Source organism: Bos indicus x Bos taurus, chromosome 21, assembly GCF_003369695.1.
Source record: "Bos indicus x Bos taurus breed Angus x Brahman F1 hybrid chromosome 21, Bos_hybrid_MaternalHap_v2.0, whole genome shotgun sequence".
Classification (NCBI taxonomy): Eukaryota; Metazoa; Chordata; class Mammalia; order Artiodactyla; family Bovidae; genus Bos; species Bos indicus x Bos taurus.
The window spans coordinates 47,839,407-47,866,860 of record NC_040096.1 but is presented as its reverse complement, the minus strand read 5'-3'; the positions used below and the strand labels follow the sequence as shown (position 1 = coordinate 47,866,860).

The 27,454-nt window shown below is 37.1% G+C and overlaps 1 protein-coding gene across 1 annotated transcript in view; it reads right to left on the bottom strand.

The window, feature by feature from the left end:
- Positions 1-27,454, bottom strand: part of TTC6 (tetratricopeptide repeat domain 6) — a 186,172-nt gene that overhangs the window by 69,766 nt on the left and 88,952 nt on the right. The window contains exons 7-13 of the mRNA XM_027521191.1: positions 21,496-21,600; positions 12,447-12,539; positions 9,845-9,919; positions 6,865-7,238; positions 4,193-4,643; positions 3,064-3,193; positions 1,882-2,054 (exon numbers count right to left, since the gene is read on the bottom strand). Of these exons, the coding sequence (XP_027376992.1) occupies positions 1,882-2,054; positions 3,064-3,193; positions 4,193-4,643; positions 6,865-7,238; positions 9,845-9,919; positions 12,447-12,539; positions 21,496-21,600 (1,401 nt within the window). The remainder of the gene's footprint in view (positions 1-1,881; positions 2,055-3,063; positions 3,194-4,192; positions 4,644-6,864; positions 7,239-9,844; positions 9,920-12,446; positions 12,540-21,495; positions 21,601-27,454) is intronic.

Sequence of the window (27,454 nt, the reverse complement as noted above, 5' to 3'; positions counted from 1 at the left end):
TGCCAACACACTGTATCATCGAAAAAGAAGAGTTCCAGAAAAACATCTGCTTCTGCTTTATTGTCTATGCCAAAGTCTTTGACTGTGTGGATCACAATAAACTGGAAAATTCTTCAAGAGATGTGAATACCAGACCACCTTACCTGCCTCCTGAGAAATCTGTATGCAGGTCAAGAAGCAACAGTTAGAACTGGACATGGAACAACAGACTGGTTCCAAATCAGGAAACAAGTATGCCAAGGCTGTATTGTCACCCTGCTTATTTAACTTATATGCAGAGTACATCATGAGAAACACTGGGCTGGATGAAGCACAAGCTGGAATCAAGATTGCCGGCAGAAATATCAATAACCTCAGATATGCAGATGACATCACCCTTATGGAAGAAAGTGATGAAAGTAAAAGAGGAAAGTGAAAAAGCTGGCTTAAAAGTCAGCATCTAAAATACTCAGATCATGGCATCTGGTCCCATCACTTCATGGCAAATAGATGGGGAAGCAATGGAAACAGTGACAGACTTTAATTTTTTGGGCTCCAAAATCACTGCAGATGGTGACTGTAACCATGAAATTAAAAGATGCTTGCTCCTTGGAAGAAAGCTATGATCAACCTAGATAGCATGTTAAAAAGCAGAGACACTACTTTGCCAACAAAGGTCCATCTAGTCAAAGCTATGGTTTTCCCAATAGTCATGTATGGATGTGAGAATTGGACTATAAAGAAAACTGAGCACCGAAGAATTGATGCTTTTGAACTGTGTTGTTGGAAAAGACTCTTGAGAGTCTCTTGGACTGCAAGGAAATTAAACCAGACTATCCTAAAGGAAATCAGTCCTGATATTCATTGGAAGGACTGATGCTAAAGCTGAAACTCCAATTCTTTGGCCACTTGATGCAAAGAACTGACTCATTAGAAAAGGCCCTGATGCTGGGAAAGATTGAGGGTGGAAGGAGAAGGGTATGACAGAGGATAAGATGCTTGGATGGCATCACTGACTCAGTGAACATGAGTTTGAGTGAGCTCTGGGAGTTGGTGATGGACAGGGAAGCCTGGAGTGCTGCAGTCCATGGGGTCGCAAAGAATCGGACATGACTGAGTGACTAAACAGAACTGATCATCTTTATTTCCATCACAGCATTCATTACAATTAGTAATTATATATTAGTATATATATTTATTTATTTAATATTTGTTCTTTATACTATAGGCTCCATGTAAGCATGAAACATGTCTGTTTTATTCACCAATATTTATCCATTTTATTACCCAGTGCCTTAGGCAATAAATATTTGTGAGTGAATGAATGAATTAATGAGCCAGTAAGCAGTCTTTGAAACCAGACAGGTTTACTACAGAAGAAAATCACCAGATCTCAGTGTCAAGAAGTGGAAAATTATTTTCTCCTCTGAAAGGAAGAAGCACTCTTCAAAGGTTTCTTTCTTCACTGCTTCATTTCGATATTTGGCAAAACTAATACAACACTGTAAAGTTTAAAAATAAAATAAAATTTAAAAAATAATAATAATAAAGTTAAAAAAAAAAAAAACATCCAAAGGAAGACAGCTGGAAAGTCAAGGCTCCATCAGAGTAGCCTGAATGCTCCCATACCCAACTCTGATGGAAATCCATTCATTCAAAAATATCATTGATGTATTGTTAATATCAATTCCACTAATGAATATTCTAGGATCTAATCTAAAATAAATTAATTTTGACTATATAACATATGAAAGAATTTCAACAATTTGTTATAAATTAGGATATTATGCTCTAAAATATATAAATATATTAGATAATTTGTATTTATATAATTAGGATTTTATATCATGTTCTAAAATATACAAATATATAAATGGCAGCATTATATGTAATACAGCTTACTTTAGAAAAGTCGTCAATGGCCAGCATTTTGTTTTCTTTTTCATACATCTCACCCCTCCTGAAGTACATATCAGCGTCCATGGGCCTGCACTTGATTGCCTGAGTATAATTTAGAATTGCCAAAGTAATTTCATTTTTTTCTCTGAAAATTTCTGCTCTTGAAAAATATGCATCTAAAGAAAATTAAGAGGGTAAAATTTAGTGTTACAGTCCTAAATTTTAAGAGATTAATCCTTCACCCTCTAAAAATGTAGTCTTAGAAAAATATATCTCTATTTTACTCTCTTTGTCATTTAATACTTGTTCTTTTGTTCAACAATGCAAAATTCATTTTCACAGACTGGATAAATATTTATGTTAAAAGTGCTTTCAATTTCATCAACAAAAATTACCTTTTACCTTTTTATATATCTAAAACGTCTCATAATCTTTTAATGTTCATAGTAAAAAGTTATGGACTTTTAGCAGAGATCAGCACAGAGTTAAAAAAAATATATTTATTTAGCTCGTTATATTTTAGGGGTATGTTGTGAGTGTTGGAGATACAAAGATGAATATGACATTTTCTCATTTCTCAAAAGTTCCATGCCTAGTCATTCAGCTTGATTAGAGAATAGTACATAAACACAAAGCTATCTTTTTCATCCAACTGAGAAGTTTTAAGAATGGTAAAGAATCTGCTTGCCAATGCAGGAAATTCAGGAAACACCAGTTCAATCCCAGGTTCAGGAAGATCCCCTAGAGGAAGAAATGGCAACCCACTCCAGTATTCTTGCCTAGAGAATCCTATGGATAGAGGAGCTTGGTGGGCTGTAGTCTGTGGGGTCACAAAGAACTGGACACAACTGAGCAATTGAGCACTCACACATGGAAAATTACTGCAACTCTAATTCAGACTAAATTTGTGAATTACTTCTATAAAAACTGTAAGTTTATCTTACAAAATAAGCAGTAAGAAACCAATTTATTGTAATGTATACCAAAGATATTAACATTTCAAACTATGATAAATATCTTTTAAAACAACAGGATCACAAGAGTCCTATATTTACAATATCAAGAGTAAATTTAACTTAGGAAAGTTACAAACATTTGCGGAGACTTACATGTCTTGAATTATATATCTTTATACCACTAAATGACCAAAGCTTAGGTTAAGATATAACTGCACAGACAACCCACCTGCATTATTTTTATTGTATTTATTTATAAAATTCAAGTCATCCAAAGCTTCATTAATTTTGTCTTGGAAAAGATAAATGAAATGTCGGTGCCAATAGGCATTGAGGAACAATGGCTCCAAGATTATAGCCTAGAAAATAGATGTATAAATTCAATTTAAATTGATTAAGGGAAGAAAGCCTATCAACTAAACTTTCAAACATTGCTGACTTAAACAGCTTTAAGTGTGTATAGTATAATATGATGCCTCTGAATCTGTCAAAACCTAGTGTTTTTAAGGCTAATTATTTGAAAATGTCAGAATTTTCTAATCCTATAAAGTTGGCTTAAAGCTCGACATTCAGTAAACGAAGATCATGGCATCCAGTCCCACCACTTTATGGGAAATAGATGGGGAAACAGTAGAAACAGTGTCAGACTTTATTTTTGGGGGCTCCAAAATCACTGCAGATGGTGACTGCAGCCATGAAATTAAAAGATGCTTACTCCTTGGAAGGAAAGTTATGACCAACCTAGATAGCATGTTCAAAAGCAGAGACATTACTTTGCCAACAAAGGTTCGTCTAGTCAAGGCTATGGTTTTTCCTGTGGTCATGTATGGATGTGAGAATTGGACTGTGAAGAAGGCTGAGCACCGAAGAATTGATGCTTTTGAACTGTGGTGTTGGAGAAGACTTTTGCAAGTCCCTTGGACTGCAAGGAGATCCAACCAGTCCATTCTGAAGGAGATCAGCCCTGGGATTTCTTTGGAAGGAATGATGCTAAAGCTGAAACTCCAGTACTTTGGCCACCTCATGTGAAGAGTTGACTCATTGGAAAAGACCCTGATGCTGGGAGGGATTGGGGGCAGGAGGAGAAGGGGACGACAGAGGATGAGATGGCTGGATGGCATCACTGACTCAATGAACGTGAGTCTCAGTGAACTCCGGGAGTTGGTGATGGACAGGGAGGTCTGGCGTCCTGTGATTCATGGGGTCGCAAAGAGTCGGACACGACTGAGCGACTGATCTGATCTGATCTGATATACATAATACAAGTATTCATTATTCAAAATTCTAGTAAAAGTTAATACATAATTATAAGTAAGGATAAATTGTTAGTACTATTATTTTGATTACATAAAACTTACTTCCTGTAGATCATTCATGGCACTCTGTAACTTTCCCAGTTTCCTATAAAGAGCTCCACGCCTACAATATAAAAATGCAGGATATTTCTTCTTACTATTTATTTCTTCAGTCAAAATCTCCACTTCAGACTCATAATGTTTAATGACTGCTGGAGGAAGACCACAGGTCAAAGAATCACTCAATTCTAGCTTTGTTGATTGTTTCAATATTTCAAATGAGTCTTCGTCAACAGATATTTTAACTCTCGGGGTTGTCTTCTTTTGCTTAGGCTGAGAGACCATCTCAGGAGTCCATGTTTGAGGATCATTATGTTCTAGAATTCTCTTAATTTGGGCACGTTTGTCAGAATTTAAACACAAAGGTGCACTGGGACACCGAAGTACACGTTCATAGAGTGGAATTCTGAGCAAATACTTCTTCTGTCCAGGAAGGACTCCGTGGGACACTGATCTAGTATGCAAAAGGGTGATTCTTAAATTACAGAAATATAATTTTTATAACCAATAAATCAACTCAGTGACAATTACTATTTCTCTGTTATCAAAATAAAATTACATGGTACTTTTATGTAAACCAAGTCCTTCTGTTCATTCATTTAGATCGTGTGAAGAATCTATGTTGAGGTTATGAAAGCAGAAGACTGTTATTAAAGATACAGCCTCTGTAAAGAACTGAATAAGAGGTCAGTGCTCCTTCCAGGCTTAATTTATATCCCCCCCCCAAACCAGAGGAAATCCAATCTCCGGAGAATTGAGGAGTTAAAACTTGGTGTGCAAAAGGAAATGTATCCAAATGGTTGGCAAGGACATGAACTTGAGGAAGCAGGAAGAAGCAAAGATTTTACTCCACAGCAGACCAACAAAAAGACATCCCAGACTTCATTCCAAACTTCGTAGGCTATCAATTTAGATGACATCTAATACGTTTTCAAATGCTATGTTTCTAGGATCATCTCCGCAAACTCTCCATTTCCCACACAGTTTTCATTCAGAAGCATTCACTGTATGCTGGTGCTGTTATAGCCACGTGAGAGAACAAACACACTCTATTGGAAGGAAAAAAAATTAAACACCATCATTTCATAAATATTTACCAAGTGTGTACTATGAGAAAGGCCTGTGCTAAAGGAAAGGGAATAAAAGTGAGAAAAGTCAGTATCCTTCTGCTTCCTTACTCGGTGACACTCCTCACCCCTCTCCACACTTCAGTGCAAGCCTCCATCATCTCTTCAGTCTAGAGTACAATAACATCTTAAATCCCTGCTTGTACTCTTGGTCTCATCCATTCTCCACATGGCAGCCAGCATATTTTGTTTTTTTTTTTAAACAAATGTAAATTAGATCATGTCACTCCCTCCAAGAGCTTTCCCTAGTACCTAGAATACAAATCAAGCTTTTCATCATAGCCTACAAGACAACACGATGAGACCCCAGCAAATATCTCTAATAACACTACTCTCTAGCCTCCCACTGTTCTAGGCTTAGGGCAAGCCTCAAAGCCATTCCATTTTCCAGTCCTTCAGAGTGGCTGACTCCTTCTCAATTCCTATTTCTGGTCAAAGGACACCCTGGAAAGACCATCTGTGCCAAATAGATTTCGTTTCCACCTCTACATTTATCTCTATTCTCTATCTTGTCCTTTGCCCTGGAGTACTAGTCTATACAGACTATATACATAGGAATACTTGCTTTCTTCTAATCAAGTATGTTCAGTTAGGAGCCCTGAAAAGAGAGTTCAAGCAAAGTCATAGTATTTATTCCTCCCGGCCCCTCCTGAAAGGTTGCCTCAAACTGGCCGTGATCTTTGACCAAAGTTCACTACTTCTTTCAAGGAAGTCCTTTCCATAAAATTCCTTTCTTCCAGGTTCTAGTAATCATTCTCTCTTTTTGTCCTCTCATACTGAGGGGTAGAGACTGGCTCTATTATTTCTAGCCCCAGGATAGCACTCTAGCATTTTTGATTTCCTTATGCCCACATCTTTGTAAAATGCCCTTTGTTATACCTCTCTATAATTATTCTAAATTGAGAGTGCTATCTGTTTACTTCTGAGACCCTGACTGATAAATTAATTGGCACCAGAGATGGGCCCAGGAAAAGCTACGGTTTATAGTCAAAGCTATGGTTTTTCCAGTAGTCATGTATGGATGTGAGAGTTGGACCATAAAGAAGGCTGAGCACTGAAGAATTGATGTTTTTGAACTGTGGCATTGGAGAAGACTCTTGGGAGTCCCTTGGACTGCAAGGAGATTCAATCAGTCCATCCGAAAGGAAATCAGTCCTGAATATTCACTGGAAGGACAGATGCTAAAGCTAAAGCTCCAATACTTTGGCCACCTGATGTGAAGTGCCGACTCATTAGAAAAGACCCTGAGGCTGGAAAAGATTGAAGGCAGGAGGAGAAGGGGACGACAGAGGACAAGATGGTTGGATGGCATCACCAACTCAAGGGACATGAGTCTGAGCAAGCTCTGGGGTATGGTGAAGGACAGGGAAGCCGGGTGTGCTGCAGTCCATGGGGTTGCAAAGAGTCAGACATGACTGAGCGACTGAAAACCAGAGACGGACCCAGGAAATATACATACAAAAGGATCCTTCAATGAGTGAATTATAAAACTAAAGCCCAAACCATAATATATTTCTTAAGCTATAACAAATGTTGATTAAACGAGACCTTTCAAGAATTTTTGGAGGCTTGGATAACTCATCATACACCAGTGTAAGTTTACTGAGTCTCAGTCCTTTCCTCCGCCTCATCTTCTTTTTCTTGGGATAAACAATGTAAGTAATGCCAGCTTGTCGAGATGCTTCAATGAGAGTGAAAGACAGGTCTCTTGAACCATATCTGCAGTGCATGTAGTCTAAGATAGAATCTATATTTTCTTTCTCAGAGACAGATTCCTTAGTTTCTTTTTGCTCAGTCATCCAACGCTCCAACTCCTTTGCTTTTTGAAGCATCACCTCTTTTATATTGCTTTTCATGTCATCCTGAAACTCTGATAGAACTACGGTCTCCTCCTTATTCAACTCAACTGCAGATTTTACTCTCTTATTCATAAGGAAACAAAAAATTGAAAAATATAAAATCAATTTAGTTGCTATACATTTAAAATTAATTCAGTTATAATTACTGTTAATTTAATTTGGTCACCATTGAAAAATTTCAAATCATCTATTCTTGATGTATTTCAAGTGAGCTTATAAGTTAACAGTGGGTTAGTTAAAGCAAAGTACAATAATTTGGTCACATGACATCTCATTAGCTATATAAAAATAACACCATAAAGTAGATATGAATTGTGATTTTATATATTCTTAATTTAAAGAGAATGCTCTTTACATATCCAAATAAAGTATGTGCTCTACTTTTAATTTAATGCAAAAAAATGGTGAGTGAAATGAAACTTGCTAAGTCATATCCAACTCTTTGCCACCCATGGACTATACAGTCCATGGAATTCTCCAGGCCAGAATACTGGAGTGTGTAGCCGTTCCCTTCCCCAGGGGGTCTTTCCAACCCAGGGATTGAACCCAGGTCTCCCACATTGCAGGTGGATTCTTTACCTGCTGAGCCACCAGAGAAGCCCAGGAATACTGAAATGGATAGCCTAGCCCTTCTCTTGCAGATCTTCCCAACCCAGGAATCAAACCAGGGTCTCCTGCATTGCAGGCAGAGCAAAAATTACTAAAATGCCTCACCTTATTACATCAGTTTGTAAGTCTATTTTCAAAAGCACCTTAATAACACAGAATTCCTATACTTAATATTCAATTATTTTCAATTCAATATTTATAGGCTTACATAACAGAATTTCAACCTAACATTCATTTTATCTCATCATTAGAGAATCAATTTTCAATAATAATATTATTACAATACATTAATGAATTATTTATAATAATTATGCATTAGTACTTGAAACTCTAACAACATTCATTACAAATAAAAGAGAGATTAGCTCCAATCCTTTGATATACCATTTCTTGCCCATTGAGCTACTGTCAATAAATAATTGCATTTAATTTTGCTAGTAAATAATTCATTACAGAAATATTTTTCTTAATAGTGAATATAGACCCAAATTCCAAACCCAAATAACAATTCCATACAAGCTAGTTGTATATTTTAAGATGTACTAAAATAGAGATATTGACCTTCTCTGTGACTTACTATATATACTAACCCCATGTCAAGAAACTGTATTTAACTCAATATGAACTTAGAACAGAGAAATACCAATTATAGAACATATGTATGTGTACATATATATATATGTACATATATATACACATATGTATATGTGTATATGTGTATATATATGTACATATGTATATATGTGTGTGTATATATATACACATATATGTGTATATATATATATCAAAAAATAAACACATATGTATGTACCAAGAAAAAGTGGAATATTCCTGAAAAAAGTAAAACATTAAATTATTCTTCAAATAATTTTTCTGGCCGCTTCTCTCTTCTCCTTCTGGGACCTCTATAATGTGAATGCTATTCTGCCTGATGTTGTACCAGAGGTCCTTTAAGGTAGCCTCACTTTTTAAAATTCTTTTTTCATTTTGCTGCCTAACAGTGATCTCTGTTGCTTTTCCTTCTTGCTTGTCAATTCATGCTTCTCCTTCATTCAGAGATTTAAAAATGGTGCCCACCAGCACATCTGAAGTCCCAACAGGTTTCTGCCTCTCCAGCAGCTGCTTTAATTTCAGGAAGTAGGTGTCCCACACTTATAATCTATTCTTTAAAACGGTGAGCCCACCTTGCAGTCCTGGCACACCAGGGAACCAGGTCACGAGGAAGGGAGGGCTTCATGTACTCCCACCATTTCTTCCACCTTCAGTCTCTACACCTTCTGCAGAGCTTCCAACAGTGCAACATTGGGACAGAACATCTGGAGTTTCACAACCGGGAGCCACTATGAGGAGGGCCCACGGAAGAATATACCATTTTCAGTGGAAAACAAGTGGAGGTTACTAACTATGATAACTTTGGGTCTGGATTTGCTGAACCTTTCTTTACAGTAAGACACCAACTTCTTAAGAAGTAATCCATGAGACAGACATGAAGAGGAGCATATTAAGAGGTGCAATCTCTGAAAAAAGGATTAAACTCTCGAACTCAGCATCCTAGATATGTTTGTAAATAAACTTACAGCATAAAACAAACTGTGAGCTCAATGCAAATGGTAGAGCAACATATAAGTGACTTGACTTATAATATACCAAGTGAAGTCAGGTTTTCCCTTGTGGCTCAGCTGGTAAAGAATCACCTGCAATGCAGGAGACGTGGGTTCGATCCCTGGGTTGGGAAGATCCCCTGGAGAAGGGAAAGGCTACCCACTCCGGTATTCTGGCCTGGAGAACTCCAGTGGGGTCACAGAGTCGGACACGACTAAGCGACTTTCACTTTCACTTTTCACTTTCAAGTAAAGTCAGGTATGACTATGAGACACTTCCAAGAGATGCTGAAAACCTTAAATTGGCACTACGCACAGCAATCTTACAGAGGCCACCAAATCCTCAGTTAAATCCAAAATTTCAATCAATTAGGAAAGCAAACAAAAAGCATAGGTGGTAATTATTACTAGAAATGTGAACATTTCCTTTCAATAACAAAAACTGAAAAATTATCGTACCTTTAATTCAGTAGACTGTGTGCTGAAACGTTTTTGGATATTTTCAAATGATGCAGCTTTTCTCAGGAAAAAAAGCTGTAAAATAGTCAAATGACAAATATACATTGACTCTACATACTATTTGGTAAACTAAAATATCAGATGACAATTGGCTAGTAATAACTGAGTAAATTAGAGTAAATGCAGAAATACTAATTAAAATACAGGTTCTTACTGATTTTGAAATCACTATGTTCACACATAGGGTCAGAACTTAAAATCCATCAATTTAGTAGTAGTTGAGTAGTTTAGTTGCTCAGTCGTGTCTGACTCTTTGCGACCCCATGGACTGCAGCATGCCAGGCTTCCCTGTCCATCACCAACTCCCAGAGTTTACCCAAACTCATCTCCGTTGAATCCAACCATCTCATTCTCTGTGATCCCGTTCTCCTCCCACCTTCAATCTTTCCCAGCAACAGGGTCTTTTCAAATGAGTCAGTTTTTCCCATCAGGTGGCCAAAGTATTGGAGTTTCAGCTTCAGCATCAGTCCTTCTAATGAATATTCAGGACTGATTTCCTTTCAGATGGACTGGTTAGATCTCCTTTCTGTTTAAGGGACTCTCAAGAGTCTTTTCCAACAACACAGTTCAATTCTTTGGCACTCAACTTTCTTTATAGTCCAACTCTCACATCCATACATGACTACTGGAGATGGATCTTTGTTGGCAAAGTAATCTCTCTGCTTTTTAATACGCTGTCTATATTGGTCATAACTTTTTTTCCAAGGAGCAAGCATCTTTTAATTTCATGGCTGCTGCTGCTAAGTCGCTTCAGTCGTGTCTGACTCTGTGTGACCCCATAGACGGCAGCCCACCAGGCTCCGCCGTCCCTGGGATTCTCCAGGCAAGAACACTGGAGTGGGTTGCCATTTCCTTATCCAATTTCATGGCTGCATTCACACAAATATTACTTACCATGAGAACTAGTACACTTAGAGAGTTGGGAAGTACTACCACACCAGGTAGGGTGGAAAGTACGAAAAACTAACATGTTTCAGGTATGATGGTGGAAAAAGACATAAAGTAGTAACTATAATTCACAGCAGCTGTAACAGTGACTGTAAGGATAGCATGAATCAGGTGTAAAGAGAGCACAGGAGAGGCAGAGGTCAATTCAGAATGAGAAGGAACCTGGCTTGACCAGCTAGAAGAGGTACCATTAGGGCCAGGCTGTGAAAGGTAGTGACATTTTCTCTATGTGACTGAGGATGGGTTGAGAACATGCCAGGCCAACGCAATAGCCTAAACAAGCACAGAGAAGTGTCAAACTTCTGGGATGTTAGTCCCCAAGGACGCTGGTGCAAGCAGAGAACAGAGTACATGGAGGTTACATGGAAGCAGAGGCACAATGGGAGGTAAGACAGAAAATATAGCCGAGGCCACGTTATGAGACTTAGAGAAGCACTCTGACTTTGATAGGTGATGTTATTCAGTTTGTTGAGATTGAGTGATGTAATTACTCCTGTGTTTTAAGAATATTGCAAGGGGCAACAGGGAGGTTAGATTAGAAACAGCTATTAAAAATGGGAATACCTGACAGGTTAGGTACAAGTAATGCTACTATAGTAGTCCATGCATTTCAAACTAGAAAGAGTCATTTGTTGGTTCAATTAATTTTTATGTGATGGTCACTGTTCTAGGTGCTGTGGATAAAAAACAAGAATGATATGACCTCCATATCATTCAGACTGATGAGAAATAAAAAGCTCAAACATACATAAGGACAAATATTTAATAAGAAATAGTTATCTATATTAAAATAGCAAAAGTGATCTACATTAAATAGAAACATTACCTCAAAAAAATATATCACCTGACTATATGGGGAATACAGAAAGAGGTACAGAACCATATTAACCTAGTGTAATTGACTAGAACAGGGATCTGATTTGTCCCAGGTTAACAAAGACTCTCTACTCTGTGGTGCTCAGCATCCTAAGATATCATCAAGGGGAGTAGAGGGCTGGAGGCCTTAAGGAAAGAAAAATAAAACCATTTCCTCTTTGTCCCTTATAAAGTTCAGGATATTTATAAAGCCAGTGATATGAATTTCATACCTGTCTTCTTCCCTCAACCGCTATCTCTTTTCTCTCCAACTGTGTTTATCATTTAGTTATTTTACTTAGATACACTTTAGTGACTATAAAATCATGGGCACAAATCCAGTCATCACTTAGAGAATTCAGTGTTACTCTGTTTCATAGCCATAAACAATCCCCTCCCCTCATTTGGTAAAAAGATTCATCAGCATGTTCTTTTGATCATTTAAGACCTGGGCAAGCAGTGACAAATGATGGAAAAAATAGACATTGTAGGAATTTCAGTAGAACTCACAGCAGATATCCTACTACTGATTAGTAAATGACATATTCTGAGTGTCATAAAGACAGCATATTTGAAAAAGAGGAAATATGTCCTCTGCAAACATTCTGGTCAATGCACTGAGGCATTTCCCAGAATGAGGAAACGTCAAGAAATTACTTGTGAAATCACTAGAAATAGTATCTACACTGCAGGAAGACAAAGACACCAACCCATAAGTTAGACTAAAAATTATACTTACCCTGGAACTTCTCCTATGCTGATTTAAAGTAATGACACTTTCCTTGCTTTCAGATGTAAATTTCTCAATTAAAATTCTGCTTGTTTGTGCACTCTGTGATAAAAGAAAGATAACAGTTTTAAACTATATAGTAGAATACTTCTAATTCAGAGCCTATGATTACTGTTGTTACATACTAAAACGTTATTACCAAAAGAGCAATACATAGGAAAGTATAATTCTAGAAAAAAAAACATAGATCAAACTCCAGCTGCAGCCCTAGTATTTGGCTAAAACCCACAATATGGCTTTGGCACTGGACCTTAGCCAAACCGATACTTCCACATTATTTCTTACACTCTTGGACTCAGGACAATCAATGATCCTGTGACCTCATAGAGTGGTATTGAAGCTCTTCAGCATATTAACATCAGGATTATGAACAAAACATGCTATTTAGAGCTATTATCAATATGTGACTATTCACTGACAAATACAAGCAAACATTCCAATATCAACTGGAATGAAAATTTCCTTAAATGCTTTATGGTTTGAATTGTATCAGTTAGATTATATATATATTTATTGCTGCAACGCAAACTGCTGCAATAGTTATAGTTATTATTAAATGTGCTACTTATCTATCTTGTAACCAGTGATTTGGATATATAGAAACAACTCGAAGACCTAAGTTCCATAGGATTCATGGTGAAGTAAACCATGCTGCTGCTTTGTTTGATGAAATTTTTACATCTCAATTCAGTTCAGTCACTGAGTCGTGTCCGACTCTTTGCAACCCCATGAATCGCAGCACGCCAGGCCTCCCTGTTTATCACCAACTCCCGGAGTTCACTCAGACTCACGTTCATCGAGTCAGTGATGCCATCCAGCCATCTCATCCTCTGTCATCCCCGTCTCCTCCTGCCCCCAATCCCTCCCAGCATCAGAGTCTTTTCCAATGAGTCAACTCTTCGCATGAGGTGGCCAAAGTACTGGAGTTTCAGCTTCAGCATCATTCCCTCCAAAGAAATCCCAGGGCTGATCTCCTTCAGAATGGACTGGTTGGATCTCCTTGCAGTCCAAGGGACTCTCAAGAGTCTTCTCCAACACCACAGTTCAAAAGCATCAATTCTTCGGCGCTCAGCCTTCTTCACAATCCAACTCTCATATCCATACATGACCACAGGAAAAACCATAGCCTTGACTAGATGGACCTTTGTTGGCAAAGTAATGTCTCTGCTTTTCAATATGCTATCTAGGTTGGTCATAACTTTCCTTCCAAGGAGTAAGCGTCTTTTAATTTCACGGCTGCAGTCACCATCTGCAGTGATTTTGGAGCCCCAAAAAATAAAGTCTGACACTGTTTCCACTGTTTCCCCATCTATTTCCCATGAAGTGATGGGACCCGATGCCATGATCTTCGTTTTCTGAATGTTGAGCTTTAAGCCAACTTTTTCACTCTCCACTTTCACTTTCATCAGAGGCTTTTTAGTTCCTCTTCACTTTCTGCCATAAGGGTGGTGTCATCTGCATATCTCAGGTTATTGATATTTCTCCCGGCAATCTTGATTCCAGCTTGTGCTTCTTCCAGCCCAGCATTTCTCATGATGTACTCTGCATATAAGTTAAATAAGCAGGGTGACAATATACAGCCTTGACGTACTCCTTTTCCTATTTGGAACCAGTCTGTTGTTCCATGTCCAGTTCTAACTGTTGCTTCCTGACCTACATACAGATTTCTCAAGAGGCAGGTCAGGTGGTCTGGTATGCCCATCTCTTTCAGAATTTTCCACAGTTTACTGTGATCCACACAGTAAAAGGCTTTGGCATAGTCAATAAAGCAGAAATAGATGCTTTTCTGGAACTCTCTTGCTTTTTCCATGATCCAGCAGATGTTGGCAATTTGAACTCTGGTTCCGCTGCCTTTTCTAAAACCAGCTTGAACATCAGAAAGTTCAGGGTTCACATATTGCTGAAGCCTGGCTTGGAGAATTTTGAGCATTACTTTACTAGCGTGTGAGATGAGTGCAATTGTGCAGTAGTTTGAGCATTCTTTGGCATTGCCTTTCTTTGGGATTGGAATGAAAACTGACCTTTTCCAGTCCTATGGCCACTGCTGAATTTTCCAAACCTGCTGGCATATTGAGTGCAGCACTTTCACAGCATCATCTTTCAGGATTTGGAAGAGCTCTCTGGAATTCCATCACCTCCACTAGCTTTGTTCTTAGTGATGCTTTCTAAGGCCCACTTGACTTCACATTCCAGGATGTCTGGCTCTAGGTGAGTGATCACATTATCGTGATTATCTGGGTCGTGAAGATCTTTTTTGTACAGTTCTTCTGTGTATTCTTGCCTCCTCTTCTTAATATCTTCTGCTTCTGTCAGTCCATACAATTTCTGTCCTTTATCGAGCCCATCTTTGCATGAAATGTTCCCTTGGTATCTCTCATTTTCTTGAAGAGATCTCTACTCTTTCCCATTCTGTTGTTTTCCTCTATTTCTTTGCATTGATTGCTGAGGAAGGCTTCCTTATCTCTCCTTGCTATTTTTTGGAACTCTGCATTCAGATATTTATATCTTTCCTTTTCTCCTTTGCTTTTCGCTTCTCTTCTTTTCACAGCTATTTGTAAGGCCTCCTCAGACTGCCATTCGGCTTTTTTGCATTTCTTTTCCATGGAGATGGTCTTGATCCCTGTCTCCTGTACAATGTCATGAACCTCATTCCATAGTTCATCAGGCACTCTATCTATCAGATCTAGGCCCTTAAATCTATTTCTCACTTCCACTGTATAATCATAAGGGATTTGATTTGGGTCATACCTGAATGGTCTAGTGGTTTTCCCTACTTTCTTCAATTTCAGTCTGAATTTGGCAATAAGGAGTTCATGATCTGAGCCACAGTCAGCTCCTTGGTCTTGTTTTTGTTGACTGTATAGAGCTTCTCCATCTTTGGCTGCAAAGAATATAATCAATCTGATTTTGGTGTTGACCATCTGGTAATGTCCATGTGTAGAGTCTTCTCTTCTGTTGTTGGAAGAGGGTGTTTGTTATGACCAGTGCATTTTCTTGGCAAAACTCTATTAGTCTTTGCCCTGCTTCATTCTGTATTCCAAGGCCAAATTTGCCTGTTACTCCAGGTGTTTCTTGACTTCCTACTTTTGCATTCCAGTCCCCTATAATGAAAAGGACATCTTTTTTGGGTGTTAGTTCTAAAAGGTCTTATAGGTCTTCATAGAACCGTTCAACTTCAGCTTCTTCAGCATTACTGGTTGGGGCATAGACTTGGATTACTGTGATATTGAATGGTTTGCCTTGGAAACAAACAGAGATCATTCTGTCGTTTACTAGCATTTAAAAAATTTAAAATATTTATTCAGTAGAAAATGAACTTTTAAAAGTATCATGTAATTATTACTGAGAATGAAACAGATACAGAGAAGGCAATGGCTAATTTTAGTTATCATCAGTATTGAATTTTTGTTCATCCTCTCTGTTGTATTTTTGGAAAGTAGTTATAGCACAATGCAATGTAAGAGAATTACTGGACACTGCAGAAAGATACCTGGTCACTTTCATCATTATTCTTCAAAAACAAAGTATGTGACACACAAGGATTTTGGAATTATTTTGCCATATGCTTACACAAAATATTCAAATATGGAGGAATAGCAGCTATGACATTTTAAAAGAATGCTTTTAACAATAACAAAGACAAAAACCTTAACACTGTGTTTTATATCAAAACAGCAGAACTAACAATCAATGGCTGCTTTGTAAAAAGACAATATGGTTCATATGTTGGAACCTATCAGTATATTACTCCTACCAGCATGCCTTGAGAGGACAATTACAGTAGTGCTTACATATATGTGATGTAAAAATTCTGCTCTATTACAGGAATATTGCTACAATTAGTATGTGTGCAATAAAAGCTGGGATGCAGATGGAAATGGAAACAGTTTTGCTACCTTAAAAGTCAATTATGACTTCTACTTCTAACTATGGCAGGCTAGGTAATTCTAGGAGATCAAACTAGTCAATTCTATAGGAAGTCATCCCTGAATATTCATTGGAAGGACTGATGCTGAAGCTCCAATACTTTGGCTATCTGATGTGAAAAGCCGACTCACTGGAAAAGACCCTGATGCTGGGAAAGATTGAGGGCAGGAGGAGAAGGGTGCAACAAAGGATGGTTGGATAGCATCACTGACTCAATGGACATGAGTTTGTAGCAAACTCTGGGAGATGGTGAAGGACAGAGAAGCATGACACACTACAGTCCATGGAGTCACATAGAGTTGAACAAACTTAGCAACTGAACAATGAACAGCAACAAGCAATTCTTCTGAGAACAACTAGAAAGCATGTATTATGACAAAGGTAATCTTCAAAGCATCAGAGCTAATAATATGATGAAGAGATACTGGGCAAAAAATATAGGAGAAAATCCAAAAACCTGAAAAGGTAAACCCAGTATTCAAAGATGCTTTTGTTCACAAAATGTTTGCCAAAACAGTTGCAAATCTGAGCTGTATATGTGCAACTTTAAGGGGCAAGGGTGACAGACAGGCAAGCCCAGAGTCTCCCTGAAGTATGGAAACTGATTTTATATATATACAATATACAGGTATCCAAGGCTACAAGGATATTACAGGGTTATACCCTAAGACAGGAATGAATGGATGTAAATCAGCATTTGTGTAGACTTGCAGCCTAGGCTCTGTACACAGGTGTTCAAAGAAACTCAAGCCTCAACCTCAATTTTAGGTTGAACTGTACAGATCTCAAGTTCTGACAAAAAATTTTCTCTAGAGGAAGAACTGCCATTCTAGGTCTCAAATATTTACTAAAAATAATGTTCTAAATACAATGATAAACATTTAAAGACAAGTACCCAAAAATACAAAACTCCAGAATGTAATAGAGAAGACAGATAAATTCTAAAAGGAATATAAAACCAAAGTTAAACATGCAGAGAACAAGTTAAACAGTATTATTAGACACAACTGAAGAATTTATGAACCTGAACTATAAGACAGATCAGAAGAAATTGTACAGGATCCAGTATCAAGGGGGGAAAAAGTAGTTAATACATGTTATTAAAGACCCAGAAAATGAAGGACAGAATAGAGGCAAAATGTGAAGAAACAGTAACTAAAAAATTTCCATAGCTGATGAAAGATATCAAACCACAGATTCAAAGATCGCAATCATTCCAAAATATAATAAATAAGAAGAAATCTCCAACTAGACACACCATACTGAAACTTCATGGAAGAAAAAAGAACAGCTTAAAAGTAAAAGGGGGGAGGCAGAGAATTTATTATCAAAGGGTTCTTTGATTTACTATCAAAGAACCTTCAAAGGGTTCATATTTAAGAATCAATTCTCAGTAGCAAGAGTGGATACCAGAAAACTGTGAGACATCATTAGTGTGCTAAAAATAAGTATCTGCAATAATATTATCACAAAGTAAAATATACCTCAAGCATGAAGTAAAATAAAGGCATTTAAAACAAAGAAAAAAACAGAATTTTTACCAACTGTAGACCTACTTCCCTTAAAGCAAATTCTAAAAGATATATTCTAGTAGAAGGCAAAATGATTCCAGACAGAAAGGTCTGAGATGCTTGAAAAGTAGAAAGGAAAAAAGAGAGAGATAAATTCATGGGTAAAATCTAAGGATTATTGCATAAAATGATAAGAATAATATCTTCTGAATTTTAAAAGATAAGGATCTAAAAATGTATCAAAGTAAGAGCACATTAAATCAAGAAAGAGTAAATGGAATAACAAGTTTTCAAATAATTGCATTTTCCTTGAAGAGTATAAAGGTATTGATTAATATTAGATATTGATAAATTAAACATGTATGTTCTAGGGAGACCACCATAGGAATAAGAAACAATATATATAACTTCCAAAACAGGGATAATAAAATATAATTTATCCAAATAGTTAAAAATAAAATCAGAATATATTATACTCAGACCACCGAAATTTTTTTAAAAGGAATAACAAAAAAGACAAATTTAAGAAAAGAAATAAAAAGAATATAAAACAAACAAAAGGCAATATCTAGCTTATGAATTTGCAGACAAAGAAGGGGACTGTAACATTTTGGCAAATTTGCTATGTAAACAGTACTAAATTTGTCATTGTACAATGAAGTTTCATTTTGATTTCTGGGATACTGCTAACTGTTAAGACTTTGTAAATTCTTCATTTTATAATGGAAGTATCGGGAGTTGGTGATGGACAGGTAGGCCTGGCATGCTGCGATTTATGGGGTCACAAAGAGTTGGACACGACAGAGTGGCTGATCTGATCTGTTTTTTAGAACGATTGAGTAAATTGCTTAGTTTGTCCAAATTAAAAAAAAAAAAAAAAAAGGCAGCATCTATAAAAAACAAAAATCAAATGGCAGGATAAAACAAAAAATACCAATAACCATAATATATGTAAATAGGTAAAATTTGCTTTTAAAAAATGAGGCACACAGATCTTTGTATCTAAATGAATTTCCCATTCAAAGGAACCAATAGTCTTTGAACAAAGGTCTGATTCCAGTTCTAGTGAATGGAAAGTGTCCTGGGCCCTCTTTCTGTACCAGAAAGTCCTGTTGGATCTTTGTCCTTCTGGTCACTGGATTTGAACAATCACCAAGAGCAATTTATTTTTGAACTAGCTTTGTAATGTGTTACTCCATTTTCAACAGTTCTAACCAAACTTCTTAAAATTGCTGCAATTTTTACTTCTGTTCAGGCAATTCTGCCTTCTCTCAGTTCCCTATATTCACACTTTTATCCACACAAAGACAGAAAAATGTGTCCATGCTTTATAAACACACAGTTTAGATCACACTATACTAATATCACAGATTCCTCTATTGTGTCAGTTCAGTTAGAAGCAGATGCTACCAATGGAGGATAAAGAGAGAAAGAGCAGTAGGCAGGGGTTGCCTTCAGACCATAATCCACCAACTGCGGAAGGGGAAGAGAGATTTTTAATCTTAAATTGAGGTGTAGAATTACAATGTTGTGTTAGTTTCAAATGTATAGCACAGTGATTCAGATATTGTTGCTTAGTCGCTGTCATGTCTGAGCCCATGGACTGTAGCCCACCAGGCTCCTCAGTTCATGGGATTTTCCAGGCAAGGGTACTGGAGTGGGTTGCCATTTCTTTCTCCAGGGAATCTTCCCTCGTCAGGGATCATACACATGTCTCCTGCACTGTCAGGCAGATTCTTTCTTTACCTTTGAGCCACCAGAGAAGCCCATAATCATACATCAAAAACCTTGCTAAAAAAAATTAAATGGATGGTTTTACACTCGTGTGAGTAGAACAATTTGATGAGTAGAAAATAAAGCATCTGTACTTGAAAATAAACGAAAAAAAGATCCCTGAAAAAATACTAAATTAACTTCTAGAAAATTTATTCTAGGGGAAAAAGAAAATTCCCCAAATATCATTAGAAATGATAAAGAAAATAATCCAACTTTAGAAATGGAGATTAAAACTAAAGAGAGACTGTATACAAACTCTGCACATAAACTTATAAATTTCAACTGAATAGATGGCTTTTTGTAAGAATATATGTTACCAATTGACTTGAGAAAAAATATTAAGCATGAGTAACCCAAGAATTAGAAAATAAAAGGTTCTAATTGTCAAAAGTTACCTTCCCAAATAGCTCAAATGTTCCTAGACAGTGGATTCTTCCACAATTTCAAGATTATTCCTATGTTCTTTCAATTCCAGAATAATAAAAAAATGAAATGCTAACCAATTAACTTTATAAAGCAAGAATAACCTTGATAAGAGTCCAACAAAAAATACACTACATATATATTTCACTCATTAGTATATATTTTACAAAACAATAAAATATTGCCTAACAGAATTCAATATAATATTTAAGAATAATACATCATAATCAAGTAATGCAAGGAATGTAAAGATGTTTCAATATCAACATTGACGTTGATGACCCCATTTCAAACAAAGGCATATATGGACAGAATTTCTTTATGTCTGACTTATGCTATTACCCTGGTTGTTCTTTCCCTATGATTAACTTTTTTGTCTTATTCTTTTCCATATATGTGTTATTAGTAATCTATCTAGGATCCTACGCAAATAAAATAATTCTAAATACCATTAAAACTTTATGCACAATGATGTTCATCACAGAATTATTTTAAGAGGAAAATATAAGTAGGAAGAAGAAAAGGGGGAAAGGAGACAAAAAGGAAGAGGAGGAGGAAGAAAACGAACTTTTAACAATGAAAGAAAGTGGACCAAAAAGTGGACAGTAATTGTCTTGAGGGAGAAAAATAATAGACTATTTTGGTTTTCCTCTCTTGATTTTTCTACTTTGAGACTCCATGGACTGTAGCCCACCAGGCTCCTCTGTCCATGGAATTCTCCAGGCAGGAATACTGGAGTGGGTTTCCATTTGCTTCTCCAGGGGATCTTCCCAACCCACGGACTGAACCCGGGTATCCTGCATTGCAGGCAGATTCTTTACCATCTGAGCCACCAGGGAAGCCCTTTAAAATAAGCAGTGTAACATAAAATGTTAAATACCTTAAGGGAAGAAGAAAACAGATTAATAATTGTATTAGGTAGTTTTAAACTTTTTTAAACAATAACTAAAAATTCACTTTTAAAAGCAAATAAGCATATCATGAAGATCTTCTAAACAGCCCAAGATGCTTTATACCTGGTCAGTCAAATAAGTCCTTCAGAAAGAAAGGAGAATATTTTTCTTGAGTAGCTAAAGTAACATGGATAGTCCAACCATTTTCTTAGAAATATACCTATAAGTGTACATGTATAAGTATACACATAGTTATAAGCTTATAAGTATATGTGTATATATGTACACACATATAATATATATATAATAATTATTATATGCGTACTTTCTATAGTGCCATCCAATCATTCAGTTATTGCAGTCTTTACTGACAATTTACATAGTAACTTCCAGTAAAACTTAATATCATAATTAATTATACAGTTTAATTAGTAAACAACAATAGAGAAAAGTCATTCTGTATTTTACCTCATATTTTGGATATACGGTTTCCTTCATGACAGATACTGGAACAGAGAATTTGGGTGAAGTTAGATTCCAAAACAACTTTGTAACTCCTGGATAAGCAGACACCTTTGAAAATAACATAAAAAGGCTATTAGAAACTAATAAATAGCCCCTAGGATAAACACTCAAGCTTCTATCAAAATTAGTTCTAGTTCCTGAGAAAATGAAGTGATTGGTTCCACAGTCTCTGAAAATCTGGGAAAGACAATTGATCATACAATCTGATCTGATAAGATTAGCAAAAATAAAAAGTCAGCAGTTTCAAGTGATGCCAAGGATGTGGGAAACTAGTAAAATCACACTAGAGGTAAACTGGTCGTTTCTAGTAAAATAGAAAAATGTACATGCCACACGATCCAACAATTTCACTTCTAGCTATATGGTCTAAGGAAATTCTTTCACATATGCATGAGGAGATATGTACAAGGATGTCGATACAGCATATGAAATAGCAAAATCATAGCCCAATCTAAATGTCAATTAATAAGTAGATGAATAAAATGTATTATATTCATTTAACTAAACACTGTAAAGACATTCCAGCACAAACATTATCAACCATAGATGGATCTTGTTGCTAAGTCACTTCAGTCGTGTCCAACTCTGTGCAACCCCGTAGATGGCAGCCCACCAGGCTCCCCCGTCCCTGGGATTCTCCAGGCAAGAAAGAACACTGGAGTGGGTTGCCATTTCCTTCTACAGTGCATGAAAGTGAAAAGTGAAAGTGAAGTCGTGTTCGACTCATCGCAACCCCATGGACTGCAGCCTCCCAGGCTCCTCCATCCATGGGATTTTCCAGGCAAGAGTACTGGAGTGGGGTGCCATTGCCTTCTCCGAGATGGATCTTAGTAGCATACTATTTAACAGTACAATAAGCATGATTTAGAAAGATAACTACAAAGTCATGTCATTTATATAAACGTTCCTAGAACACACAGAACTACAGGATTTATTGTTTAAGGTCACAAGTACACCTAATAAAGTAAAAAATCATGGAGTGGGGAAAAAAACACAATTGTAACAGTAACTGTCCTTGGGTAAAAAGGAAGAGAAATGGAATTAAGAAGTACAAGAGGACTTAATCTGTTCTTTAAATGTCTTTTAAAAAAACTGAAACAAGTATGACAAAATGTTAATTACAAACACACATGTAGTCATGTGTTCGTTAGTTTGGTTTCTGTATTTGTTTCCTTCAACTTTTTCCAAATAAAAGTTGAAATTTTTTAAAAATTATTTGGGAGGTCAAGAGGAATCCCACAATGAAATGTGGAATATAACAAAACAATCTAATTGTATTATAAATATATGAAACAATCTCAATGAAAGGAGAAAGAAAAAATTGCTGACCTTAGTAACTTTGGAAATGAGTAAAGTATATAACACTACAGGCAAAATAAATTGTACATTGTGCTACACTGTAGTTGATAAGGTTATTTTCCACAAGAATATGGGTAAATAATTCTGAAATTTCTATACTGGAATAATTAGGTAAATGGATGGAGTGTGGGGGCAACCAGGTTTGTCACTAACTATTGGGAGTTTAAAGATTAAGCAGGGGACGAGGTCAGAACGATCCATGTGGTCGTGAATTAGAGGTGGAGACATCAGTATGAACTCATGAATAGCTTAAGTTAGACAAAGATGGTTACATATAGAAATATCACACTATGTGCATTTACTAAATTTATTATGTATATTAAAATATGTGTATTTATAGGAAGGAGTTATAATACAGGCATGTATTTGTGTGAGCTGAGAAGGCCTAGAAGCAACAGAGACCTGGGGGCAACAAGCACATCCAAAGGCCAGATCTTAGTTTCTAATTACATTCTCCAATAGGCACCTGAGACTTCCTGTAGAAATGGCTGACTCTGTGGCCTGGCACAGGAAATAAGCAAGATGAGCCTGGAATATCTGCACTGCCAGTAATTAAGTGTTAAAAAAAAATTCCACAGTGATAGGGTCTGTCAAAGGGACACAGGAGACAATTGAAGGAGCTCTCAATGACCAAAGCTCAACAGTCTTAGCAAAATAATAATAAATAGTATTAGAGTATAACTTGGGCTTCCCAGGTGGGTCAGCAGTGAAGAATCTGCCTGCAATGGAGGAGACTTAGGAGATACCGGTTCAGTCCTTGAGTGGAGAAGATCCCCTGCAGAATGGCATGGTAACCCAACTCCAGCATTCTTGCCTGGTGAATCCCATGAACAGAGGAGCCTGGTGGGCTACAATCCATAGGGTTGCAAAGGGTCAGACATGACCAAAATGACTGACCACAACTCAAAGTATAAACATCTATGAGTCTTACTGATATAAGCAAGTGACTGAATAAATAAATGGGAAGAAGAGATATCCTGTCCGGGTGAATTCAAATTAGTTTTTATAGATAATCTGCCCTCAAGGAGACGGAGCGTGGCTCTTCGTTTCTTAAGTGTGGGCTATATATAGCAACTTCTTTCCAGACTACAGTATGGAAAGGGAGCAAAAAAGAAAAACTTCACAGTGAAGCATTCTGGCAGACACTGCCTCAGCCGGACAATTAAGGTCAACATCAACAATGGTAAGTCATCACATTGGTAATATGTACTCTGGATATGATAGGATGAAAATGGCACCTCAGTGGTCTTCCTCCCAAAATCACATAACACACAATCAAATCAAAAAGAACATCATGTGAGACTTTGCTAGTGGTCCAGTGGTTAAGAATCACCTTGCAATGCAGGGGATGCTGGCTGAGGAGCTAAGATCACACATGCCACAGAGCAATTAAGTCCGTACGCTATCACTGAGACCAGAGGCAGCCAAATAAAATAATAGATATTTGGGGAATAGTCTACAAAATATCTGACAGTACTCCCCCAAACTGTCAAGGTCATCAAAACAAGGAAGTCCCAGAAACTATCACAGCTGAGAGAAGCCTAAGGAGACATGGCAACTACATGAAATGTGGTATCCGCTTCTATCCTGGAACAGAAAAAGGACATTACCTTAAACTAAGGAAATCCAAATGAAGCATGGATCTTAATTAATCATAAAGTATAAATATACTTTATGGTTATTTGGTTCATTGGTTTGAACAAATGTATCATACAGCTGTCAGATGTACTGGGAGTTTTCTAGGGCTATTGTAGCAAATTACCAGTGGATGGCTTAAAACAACAGAAATTAATTCTCTGAGTTCTGGAAACAAGAAGCCCAAAATCAAAATGTTGGGAGGGCCATGCTCCCTCTGAATGCTATAGAGAATTCTGCCTTGCCCCTTCCTGGCTTCTAGTGGTTGCCAGCCACCCCTGGCACTCCTTGGCTTGCAGCGGCATTGCTCCAATTTGCTTCTATCAGCCCATGGCGTTCTTCCCTGTGTGTCTATGTGTTCACAGGGTTTTCTCCTCTTATAAGGACAGTCATATTGAATTTAGATATGTAGAGCTTACCCTAAATCCAAGATGATCTCATTCCAAGATTCTTAATTACATCTGCAAAGACTCTATTTCCAAGTAAGGTCACATTCATGGGTTAGGATCTGGATATATCTTTTGGGTATGGAGAGGGAAATGGCAACCCACTCCAGCATTCTTGCCTGGAGAATTCCATGGACAGAGAAGCCTGGTGGGCTATGGTCTATGGTGTCACAGAGAGTCAGACACAACTGAGCAACTGAGCACATATCTTTTGGGGACCACTATTTACCCATCATTATTGTATTAATATAATAATAGGGGGAACAGAGTGGGAAATCTCCATACTGTCTTTGTAATTTTTCTGGAAGTCTAAACCTTTTCTAAAAAATAGAGTCTACTATCAATAAAATAATAATAATAAAACAAACAATAAAAGAAAAAATGTTTAAATAGTTGGAAGTGAAAAAATTAATCAGGCATTCATGACAAGATTTGAAGAATTGTGAGTTTTTTTAATTATAGCTGTTTGAGTCCATGGTATTCCTGGTAATTATGTTTTCTGTAACTTTCACTAACTCTGAGCAATACTTAATTGGACCAAACATTTTCCCCAACAAGATTTGTGGCTTCCCTGGTAGCTCAGGTGGTAAAGAATTTGCCTGCAATACAGAAGACCACAGTCCAATCCCTGGGTCAGGAAAATCCCCTGGAAAAGGGAATGGTTACCCACTCCAGTATTCTTGCCTGGAGAATTCCATGGACAGAGGAGACTGGCAAGCTACAGTCCGTGGCATCACAAAGAACTGGACACAACTGAGCGACTAAGCACGCACACACGCATGAAATCTTAACAGAATTCCTTGGTGGCTCAGCAGTGAAGACTCTGCCTGCAATGGGTTAGGAAGATCCCCTGGAGGAGGATATGGCAATCCACTCTAGTACTCTTGCCTAGAGAACCCCGTGGACAGAGAAGCTTGCTAGGCTGCAGTCCATAGTGTTGCACAGAGTCAGACACGTCTGAAGTGACTCAGCAGCAGCAGCACGAAACCTTAACAGCCACCATCTCCTGGAGCATGGCTGTTACACAGACTTTTAGAGTAATATCCAAAGACCCAAACACCGTAAATAAAAATTCACAATTATAAGCTGATACTGAGTCTTCACCACTTTTATTTCTCAACTAGATCACATTTCTTCTCTACCAACAGAGTATTTATTTAGAGAAAGGTAGATTTTTTCAGATGCTATGTTCATTCGTGTACCATAGAAATTCAAAATTGTTTCCATCTCACTCATCCTCTGTTTTGGTGGACACACTGCATCCCTTTATGCTGCATAGACCTAGAGTCAGGAATTCCTTGATAAAAGATGAAAAAACTCTTCCAAAATCAGTTGAAAATTCTTCTTCCAAAGATCACCTAGAAATTAAGATTTCAGATATTCAAATGATATGTCACATACAATGTGGTAAACCTTTCCTTGTAGTAGATAGACTTTCAGCAGCTTGAGCATCTAGAATAAAATTATTTCCCTAGAAGAAAGTAATATACAAGCTTCTAAATGTGAAGACAGAAAAATCTATCATTAAACAGCACTATTTTGTTCTCAAGGAAAAGCACCTATGCACTTTCAGGAGAGATATGTCAAATTAAACTAGCAAAGAAACACTCATCATGGTATACCAGTTTCCCCAACAATCCTCAGAACTTTCTAAGAGAAAATCAGGAAAACAGAAGCAGCCAGATCGGTGGCTGTTAGAACTTGATTGCAGAGCAAACTGAATTACTAACTATAATTTAGTAATTATGGAGCAGGGTTTCCCTGGTAGCTCAGATCGTAAATAATCTGCCTATAGTTTAGGAGACCCAGGTTCAGTCCCTGGGTTGGGAAGATCTCCTGGAGACAGGAATGGCAACCCACTTCAATATGCTAATCTGGAGAATTCCATGGACAGAGGAGCCCGGTGGGCTACAGTCCATGGGGTCGCAAAGAGTCAGACATGACTTAGTAACTAACATACATACACACACACAACTATAAAGCAAGCTAGGTTAATTAGTTTAACAGCACCTGCACAGCCCCTAAGGTTACTATGTATATTACAACCCAATGTAATAACCATGTTCATACTAAAGACCCAATAGTTTCAGATTTCAAATGCAACAAACATTTTTAGCTGTACAAATGGTCATTTATTACACGTTCTTTTTAACTAAGTTTAATTTTTTAGCACTGGTCCAACAACCATAATTTTTATTAAATTTTTAAGCTAATTATAAATTCACATGCAGTTTTAAGAAATAACACAGAGACTATCTTTTACCCAGTTTACCTCAAAGGTAACATCTTGCAAAACTGTGGTACAGAATCACAAACAAAATATTGACATTGATATAGTTAAGATATAGAACATTTTCATCACCATAAGTGATCTCATGTCTTTTATAAACACACTCCACTCATTCCCACCCACTCCAATCCTGAAACCCTGGAAAACCCGAATCTGTTCGGCATTTCTGTAC